This window comes from Phyllostomus hastatus, unplaced genomic scaffold (assembly GCF_019186645.2).
Source record: "Phyllostomus hastatus isolate PE091 unplaced genomic scaffold, TTU_PhHast_1.1 phas_scaffold_129, whole genome shotgun sequence".
NCBI classification, from domain to species: Eukaryota; Metazoa; Chordata; class Mammalia; order Chiroptera; family Phyllostomidae; genus Phyllostomus; species Phyllostomus hastatus.
The window spans coordinates 28,935,603-28,963,094 of NW_025334009.1; the positions used below are offsets into that span (position 1 = coordinate 28,935,603).

The 27,492-nt window shown below is 39.3% G+C and overlaps 1 protein-coding gene across 5 annotated transcripts in view; it reads right to left on the reverse strand.

Annotated features, from left to right (window-relative positions):
* Nucleotides 1-27,492, reverse strand: part of CPNE4 (copine 4) — a 424,379-nt gene that overhangs the window by 111,876 nt on the left and 285,011 nt on the right. For all 5 annotated transcript variants that reach the window (XM_045856916.1, XM_045856919.1, XM_045856920.1 and 2 more), the window contains 4 exons: nt 25,620-25,691; nt 22,905-22,979; nt 12,597-12,680; nt 9,587-9,676 (listed from right to left, as the gene is read on the reverse strand). In XM_045856916.1, coding sequence (XP_045712872.1) covers nt 9,587-9,676; nt 12,597-12,680; nt 22,905-22,979; nt 25,620-25,691 — 321 coding nt within the window. The remainder of the gene's footprint in view (nt 1-9,586; nt 9,677-12,596; nt 12,681-22,904; nt 22,980-25,619; nt 25,692-27,492) is intronic.

Here is a 27,492-nt window from a genome sequence, read left to right on the forward strand (position 1 = left end):
TCCCAACACCATTTGTTGAAGAAGATGTTTTTACTCCATTTTATGTTGCTGCCCCCTTTATCAAATATTAATTGATTGTAGAGACTTGGGTTTATTTCTGGGCTCTCTGTTCTGTTCCATTGGTCCATATGCCTGTTTTTATGCCAGTACCAGGCTGTTTTGATTACAGTGGCCTTGTAATACAGTTTAGTATCAGGTATTGTAATCTCTCCTACTTTACTCTTCTTTCTCAAAATTGCAGCAGCTATTCAGGGTTGCTTGTGGTTCCCTATGAATCTTTGAAGTGTTTGTTCCATGTCTGTGAAATATGCCATTGGTACTTTAATAGGTATTGCATTGAATCTGTAAATTGCTTTGGGTAGTACGGATATTTTGATGATGTTAATTCTTTCAATCCATGAACATGGTATATGTTTCCATTTATTTGTGTCTTCCTTGATTTCTTCAGTGTTGTGTAGTTTTCTGCATATAGGTCTTTTACCTCTTTGGTTAGGTTTATTCCTAGGTATTTTATTTTTCTTTTTGCTATATCGAATGGGATTTTTTTTCTTGATTTCTGCTTCTGCTGTTTCATTGGTGATGTACAAAAATGCCTTTGATTTCTGGATATTGACTTTGTATCCTGCTATTTTGCCAAATTCATTTATTAGGTTGAGCAGTTTTTTGGCCTAGTCAATAGGATTTTCTATGCACACTATCATGTCATCTGCAAACAGTGACAGTTTTGTTTCCTCCTTTCCGATTTGGATGACTTTTATTTCCTTTTCTTGTCTGATCACTGTGCCCAAAACTTCCAATACTATATTGAATAGAAGTGGTGAAAGTGGACAACCTCGTCTTGTTCCTCATCTTAGTGGAAAAGATTTTAATTTTTGTCCATTGAGTATGATGTTGGCCGTAGATCTCTCATATATAGCCTTTATTATGTTGATGAATGCTCTCTCTATTCCCACTTTGCTGAGTGTTTTTATCATAAATGGGTGCTGTGTGTTCTCAAATGCTTTTTCCGCATCTATTGATATGATCATGTGATTTTTGTGTTTGCTTTTGTTCATGTGATGTATTACATTTACTGATTTGTGAATATTGTACCATCCTTGGCATGAATCCCACTTGGTCATGGTGTATGATCTTTTTAATGTATTGTTAGATGCGGTTTGCCAATATTTTGTTGAGGATTTTAGTGTCTATGTTTATCAGAGATATTGGCCTGAAGTTTTCTTTCTTTGTTGTGTCTTTGTCTGCTTTTGGGATTAGGATGATTCTGGCTTCATAAAAAGAGTTTGGGAGTCTTCCATCATTTTGGATTTTTTGGAATAGTCTGTGAAGGATAGGAAGTATCTGCTTTATAGAATTCCTCTTCCTTAAATGCTTTATAGAATTCTCCTGTGAAACCATCCAGTCCAGGGCTTTTGTGTGTCGGGAGTTTTTTGATTACTGCATCAATTTCATCTGCTGTTATTGGTTTGTTCAGGCTTTCTGCTTCTTCATTGAGTTTTAGAAGATTATATTTTTCTAGAAATTTGTCCATTTCACCTAGGTTTTCAAATTTCTTGGCATACAGTTCTTCATAGTAATTTCTTAGAATCCTTTGTATTTCTGTGGTATCAGTTGTAATCTCTCCTCTTTCATTTCTCATTGTATTTATTTGGGTTCTCTCTCTCTTTTTCTTGATAGCCTGCTTAAAGGCTTGTCGATTTTGTTTATCTTTTAAAAAAAACACCTCTTGGATTCATTGATCCTTAGAATTGTGCTTTTAGTCTCTATGTCATTTAATTCTGCTCTGATCTTGGTTATTTCCTTCCTTCTACTTGCTCTGGGCTGTCTTTGTTGTTGTTCCTGGAGTTCTTGTAGATGTAGGGTTAAGATGTTTGTTTGAAATGTTTCTATCTTTTTTAGGTAGGTCTGTATCACTATGAACTTTCCTCTCAGAACTGCCTTCACTGTGTCCCATAAGTTTTGGCTTGTTCTGAGTTCATTTTCATTTGTTTCCAGAAAATTTTTTATTTCTTCCCTAATTTCATTCTTGACCCATTCATTGTTTAATAGCATGCTATTGAATCTCCATGATTTTGAGTGTTTTGGATTTTTTTCTTTGGGGTTGGTTTCTAGTTTCATTCCCTTGTGATTCAAGAAGATGCTTGGTATGATTTCAATTTTATTTAATTTGTTGAGGCTTGTTTTGTGTCATATCATGTGGTCTATCTTTGAAAATATTCCATGTGCTTTTGAAAAGAATGTGTATTTAGCTTCTTTGGGATGGAGGGCTCTATATATATCTGTTAAGTCTATTTCATCTATGGCATTGTTCAATGCCACAATATCTTTGTTGATATTTTGTTTGGAAGATCTGTCCATTTTTGACAGTGGGGTGTTAAAATCCCCTACTATAATTGTGTTGCTGTCAATATCTTTCCTGAAGTCCTCTAAGATTTTCTTTATGTATTTGGGTGCTCCCATGTTGGGTGCATATATATTTACAATGTCTTCTTAGTGGATTCTTCTCTTGAGTATTATGAAGTGACCTTCTGGTTCTCTCTTTATGGCCCTTTTTTTGAAGTCTATTTTGTCTGATATGAGTATGGCTACCCTGGCTTTTTTTTCCTGTCCATTTGCTTGGAAAATTTGTTTCCAGCCCTTCACTTTCAGTCTGTGTATATCTTTTGGCCTGAGGTGGGTCTCTTGTAGGCAGCATATGTGTGGGTCATGTTTTCTTATCCAATCAGCTATTCTATGTCTTTTGATTGGAGCATTTAATCCATTTACGTTTAAGGTTATTATTGATAGGTACTTATTCATTGCCTTTTATGTATGTGTGTTCCTCTCTCTTTCTCTCTCCCTTCCTTTCCTTAAAGCAGGACCTTTAGCATCTCTTCTAGAGCTGGGTTGGTGGAGGTGTATTCTTTTAGACTTCTTTTGTCTTGGAAGCTCCTTATTTGGCCTTCTATCTTGATTGAGAGCCTTGCTGGGTAACGTAGCCTTGGTTGCAGACCTCTGGTTCTCATTACTTGGAATATATCTTGCCATTCTCTTCTGGCTTGGAGTGTTTCCATCGAGAAGTCAGCTGCTAGTCTTATTGGGGCTCCCTTGTATGTTACTTCCTGTTTCTTCCTCGCTGTCTTTAAGATTCTCTCTTTTTCTTGAAATTTTGCTATTTTAATTATGATGTGTCTTGAAGTGGGCCTCTTGTGGGACTCTCTGTGTTTCCTGGATTTGTGTGGCATTTTCTCTCATCAAATTAGGGAAGTTTTCCATCATTACTTTTTCAAATAGGTTTTCTATCTCTTGCTCTTCTTCTTTTCCTTCTGGTATCCCTATTATATGGATATTATTACATTTCATATTGTTTTGCATTTCTCTTAATCCCCCTTCATTCTTTACGAGCTTCTTTTCCTTTTCTTGCTCTTTCTAGGTGTTTTTTTCTACTTTGTTCTCCAGCTTTCTGGTCCAATCTTCTGCGTCATCAATCCTGCTTTTCATTCCTTCTGCTGTGTTCTTCAGTTCAGAAATTGTGTTCTTCATTTCCTCTTGGCCCTGGTTGATAGTTTATATTTCCTTTTTCATGTTGATATAGTTTGCAGTGAGTTCATTATAGCTTCCCTGTAATTTCTGGTAGCTCATTGTGAGCTCATTGAGCTTCCTGATAATCATTGCTTTGAACACAATATTTGATAGTTGAGTTGCCTCTATTTCATTTAGCGTTCTTTCTGAGGCTTCCTCTCATTTGGGGATTATTTCTTTGTCTTCCCATTGTTTGTGAGACCCTTCTTGTTAGCCTCTGCTTCTTAAATTGATCTGTTCTGGTTCCCTGGGTTTATGGTGTGAACTTCTGTGGTAGAATACTTGTGAGATTCAGTGGCGTATTCTCCTTTGGGTATCCTGGTGTTCACAGCTTCCAGCTACTCTTTTTGTGATCAGTTGGATGGTGAAGGCAAAATGCAAGAGGGTATTCTGTGATATTTACAGTAACAGCTGGTAGAGAAGAAATAGGAGATCCTTTGGCTATGTATAGCGTTAACTGTGATATTCCATCCAACTAGCCATTTTTTAGAAATGATGGAAAGAAGATAAGACTTTTGTTGGGGAGGGAAGGATTGTGAGTTGGATTTAGAAAGCAGTGAGGTTGTAGGATGTCAGATTCTGAGGTAAGGTGAGAGTAAAGGATAGTAAATAGGTGTAGTGTGTGAGAGAATAGAGTTAGCCACTACAGTAATGGATTTCAGTAAACTGTGAAGTGGGCTAAGATCTGGTGGGGCGGGGGGTGTTGTGCAGTATTTACAATTGTATGGAAAAGCTATTATTTACAGTAATATTAGAACAACAATTATATGACAGAATCTATGAGATCTAGATAACAAGAATAGGGAATATAGAACCTTGAGTAGTGTACTACAGGAACACAAATGAAGTGTAGGACAGTAAATTAGCAATACACTATGAATGAGAAAACAAGGGAAATCTGTCAAATGATACAGTTTAACCAGCCAAGCAAAAAAGACTGTACAGAAAGGAGAGAAATACAAAAATACTATTAAAATAAAAGATGTAAGAATAATGAAAAAATAACAATACAAATATGCAATAACTTGCAGGTTCTCTGTAATAGCAAAGTAAAATTTGTCTCACTTGCTGTCTCAGCTGTTGGGATGCCCCCTCTTTGCGTCCAACTCTGGTCTTTTCACAGTTCCTGGTGCGTTTTTTTTTTTTTTGTCTCACTTGTGGGTATTTAAAAAGAAAAAAGAAAAAGGAAGTAAAAAAGAAAAAAGCAGAAGGAGGAGGGAAGAAGAGATAAAATTGGAAAGAAAGGAAGAAGGAATAAAACTAGAAAGAGGTAAAGAAAAGCAAAAGGAATTGAGAGATATGAAAATAATAAAAATTAAAAAATAAAAAATTACTTTTAAAAAATCAAACAAACAAACAAACAAACAAAACCTCTTGTTGGTTTCAAACTGGCCAAACCAGTTTTTCTGGTCTTGCTGGCTGCAGCAGGCTGAGGGGTGATGGTTTCACTTTTCTCCCTTCCTGTTCAGCACTCAGTCTCACCCTCTCTTCAGAGCCAGTCTGGTGCCTCTCTGCAGGGCCCTGGGTATGGGATCCGGACCCTCCCAAGCACGCTTCCCTCAGGTTTACAGGAGTGGGCTCCAGGGCTCCTGAGGAGCATGCACAGTCCCCGAGTTCATGGTTGTGGGCTCTGGGGCTCCTATGGAGCACACAATTCCCTTGGCTTTACAGGCATGGGCTCCAGGGCTCCTACGGAGTGTGTGCCTCCCCTGGGTTCATGGCTCTGGGCTCCGGGTCTTCCACAAAGCACACTCTCCCTGGGTTGTGGGCTGGGCACATGGCCAGGCCACTCTTGGTCGTACAGGCTCCAGCATGTACTCTTCCCAGGGCTATGTGTGGGTGCTCACAGCCCGTGTGTTTGCCACTCAGTCCTCACTCCCTTCTCTGCACCTTCAAGCAACCAGGCCTCCCCTGGTGCTGCTCAATCTTTGTTTGGCTGGAGAGGGAGCGGTTGACCTAGCTCTCTCCCAAGAGCCCTGTGGGAGACCCACCAAGCCCCAGGCCTGGGGCTGCAGCCTCCCTGGTTCCCCTACTGATCCCTGGGCCCTCATTGTCCTGAAGCACTCTCCTTACCATCTGGTTTTTCAGTGTCCGCTATAATTTTTGATCTCCTATTTTTATATATGCTGTGGTACTGTTGGCTGTTTGCTCTGTTCCTCCGTAGATCGGCTAGGTTTTTCTCCTGTTGTAGGGGCAAGTGGAATCTGCTCCCTCCTACCACACCACCATCTTCCCTCCTACATTTGGCATTTGACTAGATAGGGTTTTGAGCCTCAATTTCTTCATCTATAACATGAAAACAATGGAACCTATCTCATGGTATGGTTAGAAATAAATGAAATTATGATTTTGACAAAGACTCAAATATGCCATGTAAATCATGGATAACTTCATTAAATAGTTAATGTTAAATATAAACCTAAATTGATTCAGGAAGTAGTGCAGGGTCTTTCATGTAGTTCAGAAGACATTTCAGCAAGCTGCAGTGCTGTCTTTGGGTAGTTATGACAAATAAGAGTCCTTTGTGAATGTTGTCACAGGTATTTAAGGCTCAGTAGATGCGGCTTAGAAATCTCTCAACCACTGATGCTTTCACAATTACTTAATAAAATTAATCTCTGTCAGAATTAAAGAGGAAGCACTATAGGATTTTTGTTTTACTATAGTGATGAGTAAGACAAGGATGCCTTCTACCTCCACTGCCATTTAACATGGTACTGGTCCACACAAGTAAAGAGGAAAAACTAGAACTATTAGTTAACTAAGTAGGGGAAAAAACAGTATACTTCCAGATGCTGCAATTACATATTTGGAATTATGTAAAAAAATTAACAGAAATAATAGAACTTAATAAAATAGTAATTTAAGAAAATAATTTAATAGCTTTTATGTATACTAACAACAGTTAGAATGTATAATGAAAGACTCAATTTACAATAGCAAAATTAAGAGAAAGAAATTAACTAGGCATAAACTTCAAAACAAACGTTCCAAGTATATAAGAGAAAACATTAAGCCCTCCTGAAAAATGCAAGAGGAGACATGAATGAATGCTGTGTTCTGGGTGGAAAGACAATATTAAAAGACACTTCCTTTGCAATCTCAATAAAAATACCATCAAGCTTCTTTTTCTTCTTCTGGTGCTAGTTTCTTGTAAAGCTAAGTAGAAAGAACAAACAAGCTAAATATCCAGAAAAAAAACCCTAAAAAAGTCAAGAAATGCTGAAGTGGGAGGTGCTGGCTCTACCGGGTATTAAAATATGCTACACAATGATTACCTATAAAGGAAAAGGTTAAAAACTGGGAAAGACGGGAATGAGAGCTAAACTTTCCTGAATACACCTTATTTTGTAGTTTTGGCTTTGGAATCATGTAAAATTTTATATAATTGTAAAATAAAATTATAATTGTAAAAATAGATCCTAAAAACTGAAAGCAAAATGAAACAAATGAACTTGATAGTTTATGGTATAGAGATTTAACTATGGAGAAGAAGTCAAGATTTTTAAAATAGAGTTACCATCAATAGAGAGATATAACTAATGAAGAAAAAGGACTTAAAGATTAATGACTTAAAAAATTCATAACAGAAAGGAAGGAAACTATTAAACACTATTAAGTTTAATCAAAAGAAGCCTAGAGCCAATTGAATAACCATGGGACAATTCAAGTTTTCAAAGACATAATAACAACAGAAATACTTGAGTATATTAAAAAATTCATGAATTCTTAATAACATTGGAGGACCTCACTAGTCACCTATGGAGGATGCTAGAGAAGTAACTTGTTATTATGAAAATTGGTAAATAGAAAAAAAGGCCAAATAAACCATATTCTACCTTTTGTGTACAAATCATACTTCAGCAAACCAAACAGTTATTAAAGTCTTTCTTTACAAAAGAACTCTGAATAGTAAATAACAAAGACATAATAGTATTAGAAAAATACCACTTTGGAAACCCTGATGAAATAATGAATGTAGGCAATGTTCCTCCATGAGAGTTAACACCGTAAGAGAGCACCATTACTTGTAAAGCTTTCTTGCTAGAAAAGAGATCCCGAAGCTCGTCAGGCTTCAGCTATCTGTTTACAGGGAATGTGAGAAATGCTATGGAATAAACTAACCTTGTGTCTTCAATAAGTAAAGGGCAAGGGAGAAAAATAGAGAAATAGGCAACTCACAGATTAAAAGAGACTTCAGAGACATTTCTATCTACAGAGACATTTCCATCTAATGCAATGTTTAAACCTTGTTTCAATCCTAATTAAAAAATCATAAATTAGACAATCAGCACATGTGAGTAGTAGCAAAATATTTGATTAAAAGGAAGCTTAGTTTACATTTTTAGATATAACCATGGATTTGTGGTCATGTTTCTAGAAAGATTCCTTACCTTCAGAGATACATACTGAATATTTTGGGATGAAATGACATGTTTGGCATAGGGACACCTCATGCCTTTTGTTGGCCTTAGACACTTTTTGCCATAATAGATTTTTTGGGATCCTAAAAATGCCATTGTTTTCTGATGTGAGAAAAGATTAAAACATTCTATTCCATCTTACAAGTTGATTTTTTTCCTTCTGATTTTAAAAGCAATTAAAATATTTCTGTAGGCTCTTCAAAGTGTCATGGGCCCTGGCACTACATTTGTTGTGCCCAAGGATGAGTCTGTCCTGATCTGGGATTTGCTTCAAAACGATCCAGTGGTGGAGAAAGAGAGAAGAAAGAAGATTTGTGGGGCAAAAGAGAGAAGGACATATAAAGTTTCAAAGACAAACATTGTCAACACCCATATAACCCTTTCCATGGGATTTGGTGCCTTGAAAGACCGACAGGAATATTTCGTCTGCCTAATGGCCTTATATTCCTATTGTGGAGACAGATGCCCCAAACTTTTAGAGTCTGAAGCCATTAGTCATTGCCATTATCCAGCACCCCTGGCTTTGCTCTCTGGCTATCACAACAATCTTCTGACAATTGTCTGCTTTATGGTTTGCCCACACGGAGAAAATGTCCTGGTGAGGCTGAGGTGAATGTTAATTTTGGCTTGATGGTCATACTTTTCATTCAATGTTAATCAACTCTGGGACACTGATAGTATGTCTAAGCTTCTGGACTTCTAAGGTAGAGAGAGGGCCAGACCACAGACCATAGGCAATGTCTTCTGGAAAACTCTGTTCTGGAATTCAGCCTATCATCTTCCTTTGGCTATCCTGACTCTCACAATGCATCTTTTCTTCCAACTTCTACATTTCCATGATATTCAAAATACATTTGTGGTCAGTTGAAAAAAATTGGCTGTAATACTTTGAAATTCCTCCCACCAAGAGGTGGAGTCTATTTCCTATTTTCTCACCCCTTGAATCTAGGACGGCCAGGTGACTTGGTTTGGCCAATAGAATGTAGAGGAGGTGACCATGTATGACCTCCAGAGACCTCAAGGCTTCTGCTCCTGGTCTTTTGGAACCCTGTGGCTGCTCTGTGTATAAGGCCAAGCTAGCCTGCTGGAAGATGACAGACGTATAGCCCAACCACCCCAATCATTCCAGATGACAGCCAGCTCACGTGCAGCTGACTGCGAATGTGTGAGGAAGTCTAAGGAAGACTAACAGAAGAACCTCCTAGGTGAGCTCAACTTGCCAAAGCACAGAATTTTAAGCTAAATAAATGGTTATTACTTTAAGCTACTAAATTTTGGAGTAGTCCATTATGCAATAGTAGATAATCAGTATTTGTATTTTTAATTACTCCCCATTATGCCCTGAAGTTATTGCCACAATTTATCTTCGAGAAGCCGTAAGATTTGCTTCTTGACATACCAAAATTTGGATTTATCTTGGGCTAGTTCATGAGCTTCAATGGCTATAGCAGAAAAAAGAGCCCCTGCTTTTTCCAAAAAGATGCTAAGGGATTTGGTTAAATGATATGGAGAATTTGGGGTTTGCCAACATTCACTTGAGGAGAAAGAGGAGGGTTAAACACATAAAAACTGCATTTCTCAGACGTAGATAGATTTCTGACCTTCAGCCGACGGTCTGGATCTCCACTGCATAGGGAATTTACTGATACTTTGAATGACTTCCAGGCTGGGCTTAAGTTATTCATTACAACCTAAGAAAAAAGAGAAGGATGGTTGTGAGGGGAGGAAATGTGTGACATTTTCACACTTCAACATAAAAACTGCTTGAGAAGCACTGAGGCACTTATGAAAAGGACAATTTCTGGAATGGGTGCCTTAATAAAAACCTGGAGTAGTAAATCTTTTAAGGGTGTCCGCTAAAGTGGGTCATTGTGGGCAGAACTCCTGTGACCACTGGCCTGGCTGCTGATTCAAGAATAATGACAGTAATACTGTCCAGTATGTATATATTGGGGATGAGCCATTCTGTATAAAGAGGGGCTGGAATCAGTAAGGTGGGGCTGCCTCTGGCTTCTGATAAAAGATCTTCTGTTCTGAAGGACTGACAGTCCTATGGCATAAATTCTCTTCTACTGAGGTCAGTGTAGGCAAAGACTATTGGTGGGTGTGGGGATGTGGCAGGACAATTCTACTGCTGAAGAACTGAATGATCTTTGGTAACCCATGACCTTGAATTAGGTCAGGTTACAAATTAGAAGAGAAGTTTCTAAAAGAATTTTTCCAAGAAAAATTACACTACCTGTCCTAAGAAATACAGTGCAAATGTTTAGATCTTCAGTGTCACAAACTAAGTCTATAATATAGTGAAACCCTGTTAAAAGCAGCTTACTAATCATGAACTTGGTTAAATCCTGCCTGAAGGTCCACATGTGTCAAGTCTTATCCTGTTGTCACTATGATTCAAATAATTCACTTTGTTTTAGAATGTATGAGTGTCTCTCTAAGATTGTATTGTGTGCTCTAGCGTAGGGGTTTCCAAAGTGTGATTCCCGAATCAGCAGGTGCAGTATCACTTGGGCACTTGTTTAAAATGCAAATTTCTAGGTTCCACGCAGACCTACAGACAGGAGCTCTGGAGAGTGGGCACCCCTAGGTGATTCTGATGTGTGTAACCACTGCTCTAGGGGAGCATGCAAATGAACTTAAATGAAGTTCTGTTACACTGATTTTTCTTCCTATGAAGTTTTTAGTTAGCAGGTCTTAGCATTGTAAAAAAAATAATTATCTATCCAAATAACATAATTATTTTATAAGTGATATTCTCTTCTACTGGATTCCTTACTGTAACTATGAATTATTCATTATTATAATTATTCATAATCATGGGCTTACTATTAAATTTCTCTTAATTCACTAAAGTGGAAAAATAATTTTGCTGTGTGACTTTGTCTTGGGATGATAAAGGTGATAGTGAGAATAAGAGTTAGATAAAATTGTCTGGGTTAGTTTAAAATTCTCACCTTTATATGGAAATACTAAGAAGTAAAGATGTTTTGTCACAACAGTTCTGAAAAATGCAGTAGCAAATCAAAATTCCAACTAGAAATTTTCTCTGTAATTAAAATGGGGAACGTGCATGCCCACAAGGAAAAATCAGTGTTATCTTGCTTGACTCACTGGAAAAGTTTACAATCCCATTTCTTGTGAGACTCCAGAAGCCCCTCAGCAATAGGGTAATGGGGAGAAGTTCTAGTGATTTGGGGGATAGGAGAATTTACCAATATTAATGATGAGAAGAGAAATGCTGTCAGGAGCAAAGGAGAGAAGGATCTTGTGAGAGAAGTCCAATAATACACCATCCTTCTCTGTTCTCGCCGCACAAGCCTCCATTCACTGAGTGCAGTAAAAGCTTGAGTGGATACCACTTCTGATCCTCCCCAAAATTTATTTACTTCTGTAAAAGCCTATCCCACCAAAGGAATCTTTAGTTGTGAAAAGATTCTATTCAGTGGTGGGAGACTGTCCCATTTGTATCTCAATCTATTCCCCAGGGATTAAGTTCCAGAGAATCACATTGTGCTGTAACATGTAGTGGACACACTATCCATACTCAACTTCATACATTTATTCATTCTTTTAACAAACACATTTTATTAAATGCCAACTATGCCCTAGATGATATCCACAGGTTAGTCCATGCAGGACCATTTAATTCTTGTCTACTTTAAGTATGACATATTTGTCTCCCTAATGCTCCCACAACTCTGTCACTTCAGGAAATGGAACTGGATTTCCAGTGTGGGGTACTGGGAACACAGCACCCCCACTATCATCCTACAAGTTACAAGGGCTCCTTCTTCCCTTGCCCTACCACTGGCAAGCACAATAGAGTCTTCTCCGAGCCAGTCATCAAAATTACCCCACTTCTTCCTTATCAATGTACTTCTCGCTCCCACAGAATCTCTCTTGTACTTGTTTATAAATAAAAATAGAGATTGGGACTGGTTATTGAGTGGTGTGTAGTAGTGGGTAGTGGGCAGTTGGATAGTGGAGCAAAAGTGGAGTCACATGGAGAAAGAAGGAAGGTGAGAGGGAGGTGCAGCTGGGCCAAGTGGCTGCGGAGACAGGGCAGCTGTCCATATGGTAAGCTGGACATGAGTCCAGCGTACGAATTTTCCCTGAGGAGGCAAGCTGCCTTTCCAAATTATAGTGAAGCTCAGGGTCAAAGAAATTATATTCAAACTCTAGCTGTACCCCTTGAACTTTCACACTGGGAAAGTGACTTGACCTCCCAAAAGTTCAGTTTATTCAACTGCAAAATGGGGGTAATAACAAGCATGTCAAGGGATTGTTGTGAGAAGTAGATAAAATAATGCATATAAAATCACCTGGAACAATGCTTGGCACCTAGTCACCATTAAATGTTCATATTTTTTATTATTAATAAGTTGCTGGCTATCTCCATTGAAGGATAATAATAAAAATTTTAGATGAGAAAGGGTCTTCTTTTCTTATATCTAAACTGAAAATAAAGAGTCCTCTTGAGAAGAGTGAGGACTACATGTATGAGCACATAGCTACAGATATTAAGAAATGAAAGGGGTTTCTCAAAACAGGTCAGTTTGTCATCTTTAGGGACTAGATGGCATAGCTGAAGATAACTCTTCTTACCTCAGTTCGATGTACAAGCTGCTGAGTTGCATCATCATTCATACGAAAAATTTCCAGAAAGGGGTCAGATTTACTGAAGAAATCCTAAAACAGACACATAAACAAAAATGAGCTGTATCCCTTCTTCTGCACAAATATATCTAATTCAGCCCTGGATCAAATATCCCTGGATTTGATCCTTCCCTATTTTATTCTGCATTCCTGTGAACAAGCCTTGGCTAGAATGAACAGTTCTGAACTCCATGTCCTTTGAGAAGTAAGTCTTTGTTAAGATCAATGTATTCTTCAAAGATCAATTTAAATGCCAGTTCTCTGAGAAGCGATGTAGCTGCTATCTTAAACAGGTTAATTGTAATTATTGTAAAGCCCATGTCTGATGTCTACAGTATCTTGATCACCTATGGGTCTGTTTCTAGTATCTGTTTCTCAGTTTTGACTCTTGGTATGCTTGCTAACTTTTAAATACTAGACATTGTGTAAAAAAAGATGATAAAGCCTGTAGATGAGTCTTTAGCTTCTGGCAAAGGCCCAGTATATTCCTGGTTTCTTAACTGCTTGGGTATATCCCTAAAGAGCTCCAATGAAAAGAGTGGGTGTTTATGAGGGCTATTCCTCCTTGACAAGCCCTGAGGCCAATTTTTATTTGCAAAATCCTCAAAGGCTCTGTTTATCTCCATAATCTCTTGGTTCTAGCTCCTTGTTCAGTTTCTCTCTGTGACATTTGCTCATTAGTGAATGTCTTGAGAGACGTCACTCAGACTGTTGGAGTACTTCCTTTCTCTGAAGCATCTCCAAAGCTCTAGCCACAGGTCTCTCAGTAGCCCTGAACTTTAGCATTGGTTGCTTCCCCAGTTCCATGAGACTACCACAGCCTTTGCTCAGTTTCTCTATTTATTACTACATACTTGTGCTAGGCTTCCCAGCTTTTTAATCCAAGTTGTTTTACTAATCAGCCTTGAGGAATTGCCTTCAGTGGAGAATCTGAATAGGGTGCCTGATTCACCTCAATGGATTTTTCTTCTCTCAAGTCTATCTTGGCTCATGAAATCTTGGCTGCCTTAGGGCTCTCAGACAGATGTTTCTTGCACCTTATCCAGAGTTTATAGCTATTTTCAGTGGGAGAATTATGTAAAGTAAACAGGTATTTTATTCCTGGAAGCAGACCTAATCTTTAAACATTTGTTTTATGCCAGTAGATTGTAAACTCTCAGAAAGGAGGAACTGTGTCTTATTTTCCTTCATATTTCTATCATTTCTCCAGCATGTTCCATAGTGTCTAGCTTTTAGTGGTACACAGAGCTTATTGAATGTATGAACCAATAGATAAATAAGTGAATGAAAAAAATAAACACCTGATATAGGAAGTTCTCTGAGCAATAATAGCCTTAATTATGACACTTATTATGTATTTCAGCAGGTGATCTCTCTGCCGCCCCCCAAAATCTAGAATGAGGCAAAGGAGAATAAAGTCGTAGCCATCATGGTCTTTAACACAACAAAATATTCTTAGGGGATATACTCATCATGCAGCCTTTGTGCTTGATGTTAGACTATTAAGAAAAGCTAAAACCTCTTCTCGGGCCTCCAAGAACCATCTAGTTTTGTGGTAAGACAAGTATACAAGTAAACATATCCGAGGGCTAAGAATGAATGAATGAATGAGATAGAAGAGGGAAAGTTGATGGATTTTGACTGGAAACTATGGTTTTGGGGAGGGTATCTGTAGAGAGGAAACAGACTGAGTGAAGGTGTGAAGGGTAAACAGAGCAGGCACATTGAATAGCTTAGTTCCCCTGCAGCGCAGGATGTGTAGGAGAGGAATGTGAGACACTGCTGAGAAGCCAGCTCCCTGATGTGAGGGCCTTCAATGCTCATCTGAAGTCTTTGCACTTGCCTGGAAAGGCAGTGTGAAACCACAGATGGCTTTTGAGCAGGAAAACAGTAGTGGCTCTGTAGTGAAGAATATCATTCTAGAAACTCTGTAGGATACTTTAGAAAGAGAAGAGATGGGAAGTGGGAATAATTATCTTTCCTTTGGCTGTCCTCCCCACCCAACCAGGAACTAAACACCAAACTTCACAACACCCAGAGTCTGGAAAATACCCTTCTGTTGGGAACCGCCCTGACTGGTATCAGAGGCTGAAACCCCCACCTAGCTAAGGCTAAGGGAACGCCCTTGGAACTGTAAGCCAGCAAGGAGACAAAAGCTTGTCTTCCTGGCAGGAATGCTGCTTCTGCTGCTTTATTCATGACTGAACCCCCCAAAAGCTTGGTCGGTTAGCCAAAGACGGGTAAGATTCCCCACGGGGGAACGACCTAAGCCAGGCACGATCACTTTGGGAGGCCCCCCAAAAGAAGGACTTGGGGGGCTGCAGCAAAAGGGGGTGACCCTCGCTCCTTGGCTCTGACATAGCCTGAGTTCTCAGCGTCTGGAAGAAAATCTCCTTATCTCTCAGTTGCCTTAGTTCCCTTGCTCCACCTAAGCCTGAAACAATGATAGGGTGGTGCAGCTCGGTACTGAGAAGTGCGGATTCCCTGGGTGATCAGGCCTAAGAAAGAACATGTAAATTACTGTGAAACCTCCTTTGTTTAGAATGCTCTCAGTTGAATGAGAAGGGTCTTAGGAGGAAGTTATTTTGTTCCTCAGTCTTACAGCTCTTTGACCCCCAACTCAATAGACCGGCAGAGTTCTTTGTTTTCTATAGTTCCTTACTTCCCCTAATGAGTACTGTACTTTACCTGAATTATTATGCAAAATGAGCCTAATAAAAGCAGGTATGGACGGTAAATCAGCGCGCTCCCCACTGGGGGGGTGGCCATTCTGTCCCTACTTCCCCACAGAAACTAGTCTGTCTCTGTGCATGTGTTGTTTTTTCTCGCGTGTTTATCGTTGAGCCATCCACAGCATTCCGTGGTCACTGCTGGCCGGTGACCCACGCGCAACACCCTTCCATTCTATTTCTGTAGGCACCTGATTACCACACCCTTAATCTTGTCAAGAACCCCCTTGGGCTGCTCTCTTTTAATAAGTCTGCCCTGCAGACCTTACCTCCCCACCAGAATGGCCCGTTTTCCTCCTAGACACACAGCTAGCTGATTCCCACCTCACTGCATTTACTCAAGACATTCACCCCAGGGGTTTATTTCTGTTCCAACACTCATCATAAGAAAATTGGAACCTCCTTCTCTCCCCACCTTCCCTAATGGATGTGGGCCATGTCAGTTTGTTCCTAGGTGCCCTTGGACTTCTTCTCCAGGAGCTTCAGACTTTGCCTCCTTTAAATAGTCGGTTGATCCCTCAGGGAACTGTTTGTGAATTGTACTTACAAGTTGCTGACCCCAGTGGAAGAACTCTATCGATTTTTTTCCCTTTTGATAATTTAAAGATGTTGCCATTTTAATTTAAAAACAGGCAAAAGAGAAAATAGAGAGATGAAAAAATAGAAAGAAGGAAAAAATAGCCCATAATCTTACCTATAATTTTATAATTATCAATAACATTTTGGTAAATATTTTTTCCAGAATGTAGACATAATTTTATTCCTTTTTAAGAAGATATATTTATAACCATACTCTATATATACTTTAGTGCCCTATTTTTCCCTGGGTAGTATATTGCAATGCTTTTTCTATTTTATTTCATGCTCTCTTAAAACACTATTTAGGGCTAGCACAGAGGTGCTGTCAGGGCATATCAAGGAAAGACAGAATGGATGAAGTCTCTGCTCTCAAGGAACTAAAAATCTAACATGCAGCACACTGGCTTCCTGCTTTCAAGTTCTGACTCCACCATATATAACCTGGATGACCTGGGGCAAGGCAATTCATTTCCTCAAATCTCAGTTTCCTTATCCTTACATGGAAGAGTATCACCTTTTGCCTCATGGAAATGTGGAAGAATAAGAGAAGCTGATGTACATGAAGTGTTGAGTCCAGTCCCTAGCACATGGTGAGTACTCGAAAAGTGTTGCTGCTATCATTATTATTGATACAAGAGAGAATGCTGGAGGACACATTGTAAAGCACTATGCAAGTATTGGGGATGATTATTATTAAGAAGGCATCTGATCTCTGGAAATGAAACAACTCATAAGGAGCTCTAAAATATCTTAAGTGTACACTAAGAAATCTGTAATTTAAAAACAACAACTCTGCATCTAATTGTATTCTTACTTGACCACAATCTGGAATGTCCAGCTTTCTTTGCTTGACTATCAGCACTAAGATGGGCCTTGGGACAGTTTAGTGCAATATGATGAATTATGTAGATATTTTACTGAAGTTTTGCTATGGTGAAGTTTTTTTTAATAACTTGGATGCCATATTACTTTGCCTTTTTAGTCCAAAATGAAAGACATTTAGTCAAGTGAGAGAGCAATAGGCATCATCTAAGGTTTGGAACAGAAAAGGAGGCAGTGTGCTTCTAGGACAGTGATCTTGAAAATAGGATATTGGTACTAGAAAAGATTGTCTGAAAGATTTGGAGTCATATCCAGACTCTGTGGCTTCCTAGCCTTGTGATGTCAGGCAAATTGTTTAATTTGCCTCACTCAGCTTCATCTGTAAAGTGGAAATAATAATGCCCGTCTTTGGGAATATGGTTATGTAGGTTAGACTCCTGTCGCCTGGTATATTGGAGATGCTCATTAGTTATGATTTGCTATCATTAATGCAGGCTGGATTAATTTTCAGGCAGCCGTACTTGAACATAGTAAAATCACAGCACAGCAGGTAGAGATGTAACACTGCTTCAGAATAGAGGTCGGCAAACTATGGTACGTGGCCCCAATCCAGCCCACTGCCTGCTTTGGTGAATAAAGTTTTATTGGAATACACTCATACATTTACATATTGCTTATCTCTGTCTTCATGCTTCCAAGGCAGAGCTGAGTACTTGGGACAGGGACCATATGGCCTGCAAAGTCTAAAATATTTACCATCTGATGATGGATTGAGTGCGGGCTATGAACCAAAGTGTTGCAGGTTCTATTCCCAGTCAGGGTACATGCCTGGGTTGCAGGCCATGACCCCCAGTAACCGCACGTTGATGTTTCTCTCTCTTTCTTCCTCCCTTCCCTCTTTAAAAATAAATAAATAAAGTCTTTTTAAAAAGTCCTTTAAAAATAAAAATAAATAAAAATAAAATATTTACCATCTGGCCCTTTACAGAAGGTTTGCTAACCTTGGCTTTAGAGACAGATTTGTTTGTTTCACAGCACCCAACCAAACTTGCATCATGGGAGCACTAATAGTGCAGCTGATAATGATTGCTGTTATAGATGTGGAGACCACCAGTGTGAGAATCAGTTCCAACACACCAATGTGAATGCTTTCCGGGGGGGGGGGGGGGCGGGGTGGGTGTTGAATGGGAGAAAGAATAGTACCTTGTCAGCTTAAATGTTCCAAAGTGACTACTTGCTATTTACTTGTTAGATTAATTGCTAATTAGCTGCTAACATGATGAGGGTGCTTTAAAAGGTAGAAAGCCCATCTCTTCACCAAGTGACCTGCACTGCTACTGGATAAATACTAAGTTATTTCTTGCAAACTTAATCTACTGTACCTGCCACTCTCATTGAAGGCTACCTCTCAGATTTCAAAAACTCTGGATTTCCATTTCAGGTAGATGGTCTGCTGAACAGCACTGGAAAGAAGTTAAAAATGAGGATTTCTATCAGAGTAAAAGGGACATTGCTCCGTCATTGTGGTTTGCAAAAGTGCCTAGTGCTCCCTGGTATACCCTACAACAGTGGTATGCAAACTTTTCGGTCTTAGACCCTTTACACTCTTAAAAATTACTGAGAACCCCAAAGAACTTCTGTTGACATGGATTATGTCTATCAATTTTTACCACATTATAAATTGAAACCAGGAAATTTAAAAAATAGTCTTATGGCATATCATTTTTAAAATAATAAAAATAAACCCACTATGTCATAACAAAAGTAGCATTTTTACTGGAAAATAATTACATTTTGCAAACTTAAAAAGAGAAGAATGGCATTATTTTACATTTTTGTAAGTCAGCTTAATGACTGGCTTAACAGAAGGCAACAGGATTGCCATATTTGCTTCTCCATTTGATCTGTTGTGATATTAGGCACCATGTGGCTTCTGCAAAACTAAGGTACACGTGTGAGAGAATGAGAGTGTAGGTAGGAAACAATGTCTTAGCATTATTATTATGAAAATATTGTTGACCTCATGTATTTTTCTGAAAGGGGCTTAGAACCTTGGACCACACTTTGAAGACAGCTGCCTACAGCATTCCCTTCGCCTCCCTCCTCCCTGGCTTCCTACTTCCCTAAAATACATGAGAACACTCCCAAGTCCTCCACATCCAAGACCAATCCAACTGGCAGTCAGTAACCTTCTTCCTTGAAGAAATACGGAAATGTGTATGTCTGTGTGTGTATGTGTGTGGCCTTGGGTAAGTCATTTCATATCTCTGCACATCAATGTTCTCATCTGTAAAAGAAGGCAACTGCATTAGACCAGAAGCTTTCTGCCTGAGGTACTTGGATACCCGGGGTGACCAGAATGACTGCAAAGGGGCTGGAGATCCAGATCTCCTATAACTGTGGTCTGAACTGTATACAGCATATTTTCCCCATATATTCATAATGCAGTTTTTCAAATGTACCTAGAAATTAGCTGCTGACATGATACTTCTTACCCAATTTTTTAAATTAAGAGCTTTATTTATTTCAGTGGTTTTTTTGTCATGATATATTTTCTCAATTAATAGATATGATAAATTCAACAGTTAACATGTAGCTAGCTAGAACATCATTTAATGCTAAAAGCTGGAAAGAGGTCCTTCTTGAGAATCCCTGGGAACAATTTTTCCAGCTGCGACTGAAATAATTGTACTATTTTATTCTGGTTTGACTACAAAAACACTGGGGCAGGTTGCATTTTCCAAAGATGGCTACCACTATGTCCACTATCCACATGCTTTTCTACCATATGACTGTGCCTCTCCCCCATCAAAGCATGGAGTCTGACTCCTCTCCCCTTGTCTCTGGGTAACCTTATGGCTCACCTGTAACCAAAAGAATGCAGCAGAGCAGATGATGCATGATTTCCAAGGCTACATCAGAAAAGGCTATACACAGCTTCCATCTGTCTCTCTTGGATGCTCTCTCTGGGAAAAGCCAGCCACCGTGCAGGAAGTGTGACTAACCAAAGACCACCATGTAGGCACTCTAGCTGAACAAGCCATCTGAGCCGAGGCTTTCAGCCATCCCACATGCTAGGCATGTGAGTAAAGCTAGAGGGGGCTCTCCAGACAAGCCCTTCTACGTGCTGAGTGTAATGAATGACTTCTGTCAACATCATTAGCAGCAGCAGAATTGCCCAGATAAACCCTGCCTGAATTTCTGGTCCCCATAATCATGGCATAAAATAACAGTGTTGTTCATTAAAGTCACTGGGTTTTAAGGTGGTTTGTTATTCAGCAAAAGATAACCAGCACAGTAGTAATGTCTTTGGGTAAGTCATCAAACCAATCACAGCCTTTATTTCCTGAAGAGGCTGTATGAGATCATCTTTATGCTATTCTCTTGTTTCTTAAATTCTATGCCTTGCCATCCTTCCACCAGAGGCCATTCACCTTCCAGTCCAAACTGAAGCAATGGCCTCTGCTTTGTTCTGAGAAGGGCCTGCTCTTCTGTGGTACTAAGGAGTCTGGGCAAGATACCAGCACATAAGTGACCTGGAGTCTGCAGCACTGGGGCACTAAGGCTCAGCAGTGACCAGGACACTGGGCAATCAGCACAGTCAAGAGGGGAATGGCCATCTAGAACCATATTAAATGCTACATGAGGGCTCTTCCAGTTTTGTGAGTAGTGCTCGTTAGACTGAAGGGAAGCTGTTCAAACCCCTTAGAGCCAATGGGCCCACCAACAAACCCTGAAGTCTCCTCGCACTATGACCTAAGTCAGAGGACAAATTAGTGGTACTTAAGAGACTACTAGGAAGAAAGAAGGCATTTTAAGCCATTAAATGAGGGGCTTAACACTGCTACACACTCACCTAATGGCTTATAATAGTGCCAGGAAAGACAGTTTGGTGAATTATTCTGAAACCTGGGGATGTGATCTGGAGAAAGAGAATAATTGTCCCAAGGAACTGAAGTTGAAAAGCTTACACCCAACTGAAATCAATGCACACTGCAGCTCCCAGCACCAAGCTCATGGAATGTCAAAAGGTAGTAGTTTGTGAAAGTTTCACACAATCTACTCTGGACACTAAGAAATTTAAATATAATTCATTTATAAGGATAAAGTCTTCCCTGATGTCCCAGGCAGAATGAATTACCCTTTTCAGGACACTCTGGTTACACTTTACGTGTCACATGCTATCATGGCTGTACTGTTATTATTTCATTTATTGTTTGTAGTTATATTTCACTTGGTGAATTGCAGGTTGTGGGCATGAGACTGGTTTAAGGCATGTTTTTCCTCCCATCTCCTGATGCAGAGCAAACACGCAACAAAGGTTTGGTAAATGACTGATGCATACGCGAAGAGATGAACAATGAGAGTGAATGAATGAACACACCAACGGGCTGAGAGGTTTTGTAGGTGAAAATGAACAACCTATGCTAGGGTATAAGCAGCTGCTTATGACTTTAGGAAAGTGCTTAAGATACTGCTTTACCTTTTTCAACCTAATGCCTATAAGCAATTAGGCTTACAAAAAATGATGCCACACCCCAAAATCCCCTCTTCTCTGGCTGTACTCTAGGAAAATGGATTCCTTTGTGAATACAGTTATTAATGTGATATGTCTTCTGATTAAGGATGTGGTTGAAGGGAAATCATAAATATATGGTGTGGACATCCCCCTTTTTCTTTTTTAAAGAAGTAGAGACTGTACAACTTTTTCTGTATACACAAGAAAAATATGGCCTGTGACTGGGTGGAAGATGTGAGATATAATAGAAAGAATAGAGATGGGAGTTAAACAGACATGGAACCGAAATATCAGTTTAAACATTTATGTGGTGGCCTTGAGAACATGCTTCGCATGTTACAGGGGGAGCAACTGACCAGGGGCCACAGCTATACTGCTTGCAAATTCAACCTTGAACTTGCGCCAAGGCCTGGTTTCCCATGGGCTGCTCCCAGCCAGGGACTGTATGTGTAGTCAAGGATGCCAAGGACTAACTCCACAAACTAGATGTTACAGTATATAGTAAACATTACTGATCTTCAGGGTCTAGTTCTTATGGTCTCCTAGAGGTTTGTAATTTTAAACTTCATACCAAATACTTGGGAACACATTTTGAGCTACTTGGTTACTTCTCTCATAAGCCTTGTTTTGATGGAATTGTTTCTCAGTTCAACAAAGTCTTAACTGCTTATTCATGCTAAGATTAACTGGTCTCATTTGGCTATTAAATAAGGAATGAGTCAGATAAGTGAAGAGCTTGGTTCAACAATTACACTCAGTAAAATGGATATGACTTCAATTAGAACTTGGCCTTGTGATCAATTCCTAAATTCTGAAGCATTCCCTTTTCTCATAACACTCCATCTAGCCTTGACTCCAGGATAACCTGCAGGTGAAGACTACTGAATCTGTCAGCTGGTTTTGGCTGTAGGACTCCTTGATGGCCTTGCTGAACCTTCTAGACTGCATGGCATTGCAGCACACTGCCACCCACCCTTCTTTCCCCTCTCCTTTCCTCATCAGACTTGCACTGTGGTTTGTCAGCTCCCCCAGACTTCCTCCCTCTGTTCCCTCCACAGGCACATCTCTTAAAAAAATCCTTGTATATTTACTCCTTTCTTGGATTATCTGGACTAACACATGTGACCTTAGACAAGTTACTTCATCTTTGAATCTGTTTCCTCCTCTACAAAGCAGTGTTAATAATGCCTGTTGCATGGAAGTTATATGAATGAATAAATGTGATAATGCATGAAAAGCTTTTAACTCTAGTAAATATAGGTGCTTAATAAATGTCATTTTTCTTCCCTTTCACATCTTTTTTTCCCTTTAAGGTGTCCCTAGCAATGGGGTTAAATCATACTTATCCACATGCATCTGACCTGTGGCATTTGGGAACAAAATGAAGTCTTGGTGTAATAAAAATGCCGTTTTAATTCGAATCCCTCCCCACCTCCTTAACTAATTCACAGTTTGGGAAAAGCCTTACTTTTCAGATCCCTCTGAAATCTTTGATCCGTTTAATAATGTGAATTGAAAGGGAAAACATAGCTGTAGGGGAAAATCTGATTAAACTTTGTGTGCTGGCTTTATTACTTCCTTCAGTAAGGTTAATGCCAAACAGTTTACCTTGTCATCCAATTTCCGTGCGTTGAATGCAAGTTCAACATAGTCATCATTGCCAGATAATTCTTCAGCAATCACCTAAAGGAAAAAGCATGCATCAGCTACAGTAGTGGTTGGACCACTCAGCCCAGGAATTCATGAACAAATTTTGCTCATACTTGGTTCAAAAATCAACAAAATCTAATGCTGGGAAAGGAGTTTTTTACAGTGTTAATGAACATTGCAGAGCACTTCCAGGTGCTTGAGACAACTCTCTATAACAGACAGCAGTAGATAACTAGCTAGGTTTCATTTATGCTAAGTGTGAGAACACAGGAGATGGGGCAGCAGTTAGGAAGAGCTTCTTTCTTTATGGGTCACACAGCATTGGATGGATGCCCATAAATAATTTTGCATGTGCACACACACACATACACACACACATATTTTTCATTTGGAAAGTTGCAAATAAGGAGAAACAGTAACATTTCTCCACTGCTTTGAGTCAGACTAACATGGCATGGGAAAATAAACCAGTCCCTACATTCTTTCCAGACCAATGATTATATGGCCATCAAAAAAATGTTCTAATTCCTGTTTTTCAAAAAAGACTCTCCCTGGGCTTTCTGAGATGTGAAGATACATAGATAGAGAGATATCTAAGCCCTCAACTCTAATGAATAAAACTTCTGATAAGAATTTTGGTGTAAGTGAAAAGACAGTGTTACCTAAGAACCTCTTTCATGATGTCACTTTCCAATATTTAATACTCAGTGACTTCCAAAGCCTTAGAGCAGAAATTGGTGGAAAAACTTATGAGAAAAAAGCAATAATGGCAAAAATCTAGGGACCAGCCTAGTTGTAGATAGGTTCAACCATTTATAAACAATGTTTAGGACTTCACCATGCATTCAGAAGTGGTAGTACATGGGTACCCTTATCAAATTGGTTACGTGGAGACACTGAGCTTTAATTCAACTATATCTCCACACCATCTGAGCTCAACTTATTCATTATGATGTGGGTCCACAATGGTAGCCTCTGGGAAATTTTATTTGACACCTAATATTAAAGACAAAATGTTTGCCTACTGAGGGAAATCCACCCCCAAACCTATGACCACTTAAGAAGTAGGAAACATGAGTTCATATAGACAGTAAAAACTCAAGAACTTCTTGGTAAACCAGAAACCACCCTATTTAGATTTTTCATTTGATTCTCTTCTGCACCAAACAACCTTAATGCCTCTAACATTCCACTTGAGCAGAGGTCTTTAACTGTTTTGTGGTCACAGACACCTGTGGAAAGAGGATGAAAGAAAAATGGGTACATATTTTCAAGTGTTTTCCAAAAGCTAATAGAACCATTGTTTGGATCCAAAGACTCAAGTTGAAGAGGGATATTTAAGTATTTAAAATTAAGAAGGAGAAAAAGTTTCTGCAGGATGTGCATAGAAAGAACATCTCCAAGGTGTTTTAGAGGAAAGGTGGCAAGCCGAGGTTTTGTTCCCATGAGAAAGAACCACGACAGATCTCACATCTGGGTCTACCACCCCAAGCCTCTGCTGGGTTTTGGGGTTTGGGAGTTAGCCTTTGGGTCCATGGCTTTTTGAAGTACCCATGGGGTCTTTGAAGCCATTTGAACCATTTGTTCATGATTGAACATAGCCATCAAGAAAAAGTTTTGATGTGACTGCATCTCAAATATTTAAGCAACAAGCTTAGTTAGGTAATTGTAAGAATGCTCACAACCTTCACCAGTAGGAATCCTTTTGAATTTTTCCTTTGAAAAGTATTTTACATTAAAAAATATAAATCAGTCACTTCCAAGTTAAAAAGAAATGTTTAAAGGAACTCAGGAGGTTTGCTTCCTGGCAATTTGCCTCCCCAGCAATTTAGATTCTCCTGGTCCTTTTTTCTACCTTTCACTTATTAATTTATCTTGGTCCACACATCCAATGGTTAGACCACTTTCTCTAACTTTTCTCAAAGGATCTAATACAAGACATCAAAGTTTCAAACCTAGGAAAATCTAAGATTTTATCTAGAAGTACTTCTAGCATTGCCCACGGAATATTCTGAAATCACATAAAGTTTCTATAATAGACACTGTCCAAAATAGTAGCTACTTCATTAGTAGCTATTGAGCACTTCATATGTGGTTTGTGTGACTAAGCAATGAATATCTCCTTTTATTTTATTTTAAATAATTTTATTTAAGCTTAAATAGTCACAAGTGGTGAGTGACTACCAAATAGGACAGCATAGCTCCAAACTATTATATTAAAGAAGAGAGTTAAATGCTGGGCTCTCTGGTCCGTAGGCAACAAATCAAACCTTGTGCTAAACGTGATTATAGCAAATTTCTAATTCTCATAAAAATGAGAGGCAAAGAAGGGTAGTTTTGATTATTTGAAAAACCCCACACAACTCCATATTCTTACTGAGCTCGATGACTCCATCTCTTTCTCCCACTAAAACCTATATTGTAATTGCAGAAGTGTTTAGTAAAAACAAATGGCTTCACTTTCAGATCCTTTTTTCTTTTACCCCCTTTTCCTAGGTATGAAAAGGTCAAAAGTATATTGGCAGAATGGAGAAAGCAGAAAAATAAAGAGGTGGCTCAGACAGTTGAGCAATTGTGGCATCAACTCCCAACAGCCATGGGGTGTGCTTCCCGCAAGTCTGATGTTCCCAGGCCAGCTGCACTGGGCACCTGGGCAGCCTAGAGAGGGCTTACCGTGATGGAGGACTTCCCTGCAGTATTCCCGTGCTTCAGCAAGGATTTGGACAGCTTTCTCTGGGAGACAATCTGCACAAAGGAAATGAAAGGTGGAGATACAGGTCATACAACTGCAAGTCTATTTTTAAAACTTTTCTCTACAAAATTCTGCATTCACAGCTCTGCTTGGAATTGATATCTATGTCCATTAATTTTCCAAGGATTGTCCATGAATCTCTCCTAAATACAGGTTACTCCCTGTTTCCTCTTATGGCTTGTGATGTAAGAGAATGTGTGATAACTTACAGGTAATTTAGTCAATTAGGAGGTGGTTTAATTGTTGCTGAGGGATTGATATAAAAATTAGACGGCAAATATTGGATATATGTACGTTAAGATAAAGTAGATGAAGTTTCAGAATGATCTCAAATTAGCACTGAAACCTCTGTGCAAAGTGGGGGATGGGGTGCAGGGAAGGAGAGAAACCCAAGATCTAAATATACACCTTTTGTATCTATTACCTCTAGAGTTCTATTTTTAATATAGTCATTAGGAAGCTATAAAGTAAGTCATCAGGAAACTGATGCTCAGACAAGCCAACGAGAGTAATTGGGGTCTTCATGATTATGTGTTAATGCACAATGTGCAATGACAATGCAAATTGTTACTATATTAGGAGCTTTTTTTTTAGCAGAACCTACCCCATCCCTCTGTTCTGCTCTTTCTGCTTTTTGAAAGAGGGATGTGGCAAGGCATTGAGGCCCTGATGGGCATGCTACCCATGATTCCCAAAGGAGAAAAGGCTTCAAAGAATCAAGTGAAAACCATGCTCTTGTCTAGAGAGAACCAAGTTACCCCTTGGATTAGGCAGCTTCTTGTGTAATTCCCTCTCCTTGAGTGCAGGATGGATCTAGTGGCTTCCTTTTAATGAAAGAAATACAATAAAAGTGATGGTATATCACCCCTGAGATGAAGTCGCTGACTGACTGTGGTCCCTTTTGCTCACCATCTCTCACTCTCTCTCAGAGCCCCCTGGGGAAAGCTGTGAGAAGCCCTAGAGAGCAGTTCATGTGGCCAACACTTGATGTCTCCAGCCAAAAGCCAGTCCCCCAGGCTGAGCCTTGACATAACTCAACAGAAGCCTGGGAGAGACCCCCATCCAGAGGACCCAGCTCAGCTGCCCCCCACCCCACTGATTCCTGACACACAGAAACTGTGAGATGTTTGTTTTTTCAAAGCTGTCAAGTTTGGGGGTAACTTTTTATGCAGTATTATGTAACAACACGTGTATTATTTCCAGAGAGAGAGAGAGGAACAGAGATCACTGTGAAAAGCAGGGAGAAAAACCTATTCTCTGAAATTCTTATATATTTTTGTCTCTTTGTTAGTGCAATGAAAATTCTGAGTGTGCTAGTGTCCAATGCAGAAGGTTCAGAGAACATCCCTAAGCTAAGCAGATTTAAAAACACTAATGTTTAGTTAGCTATAATCTGAAGAGGAAAGAGTATTTCTGTAAAAAAAAATCATCTGGTGATGATGATGATGATGACATGACAACAAAAGCAATGGGAGCTCCTATTTAAGGAGTACATCTTATGTGGCAGTTGCTTTATTTGCTCCACAAATAGCCCTTATTGCATGCTGGGAGTGGTGCTGGGCAGGAAGAACAGAATGATAAGCAGAGTCAGATGCAATTTCTGACCTCATGAAGCTTATATTCTAGTGGAAGAGATAGAAAGTAACCAAATGGCCAAATAAACAAAGAAAACTCATCACAAAGGACAGATGCACTGGCCATGGTGGGGACAATGAATAGAGAGGTGGTAGGTAGAGGACAGTAGACCACGTAACAATCTCTTGCAGTAGTCCAGGCAGGAGAGGATGGTGGTCA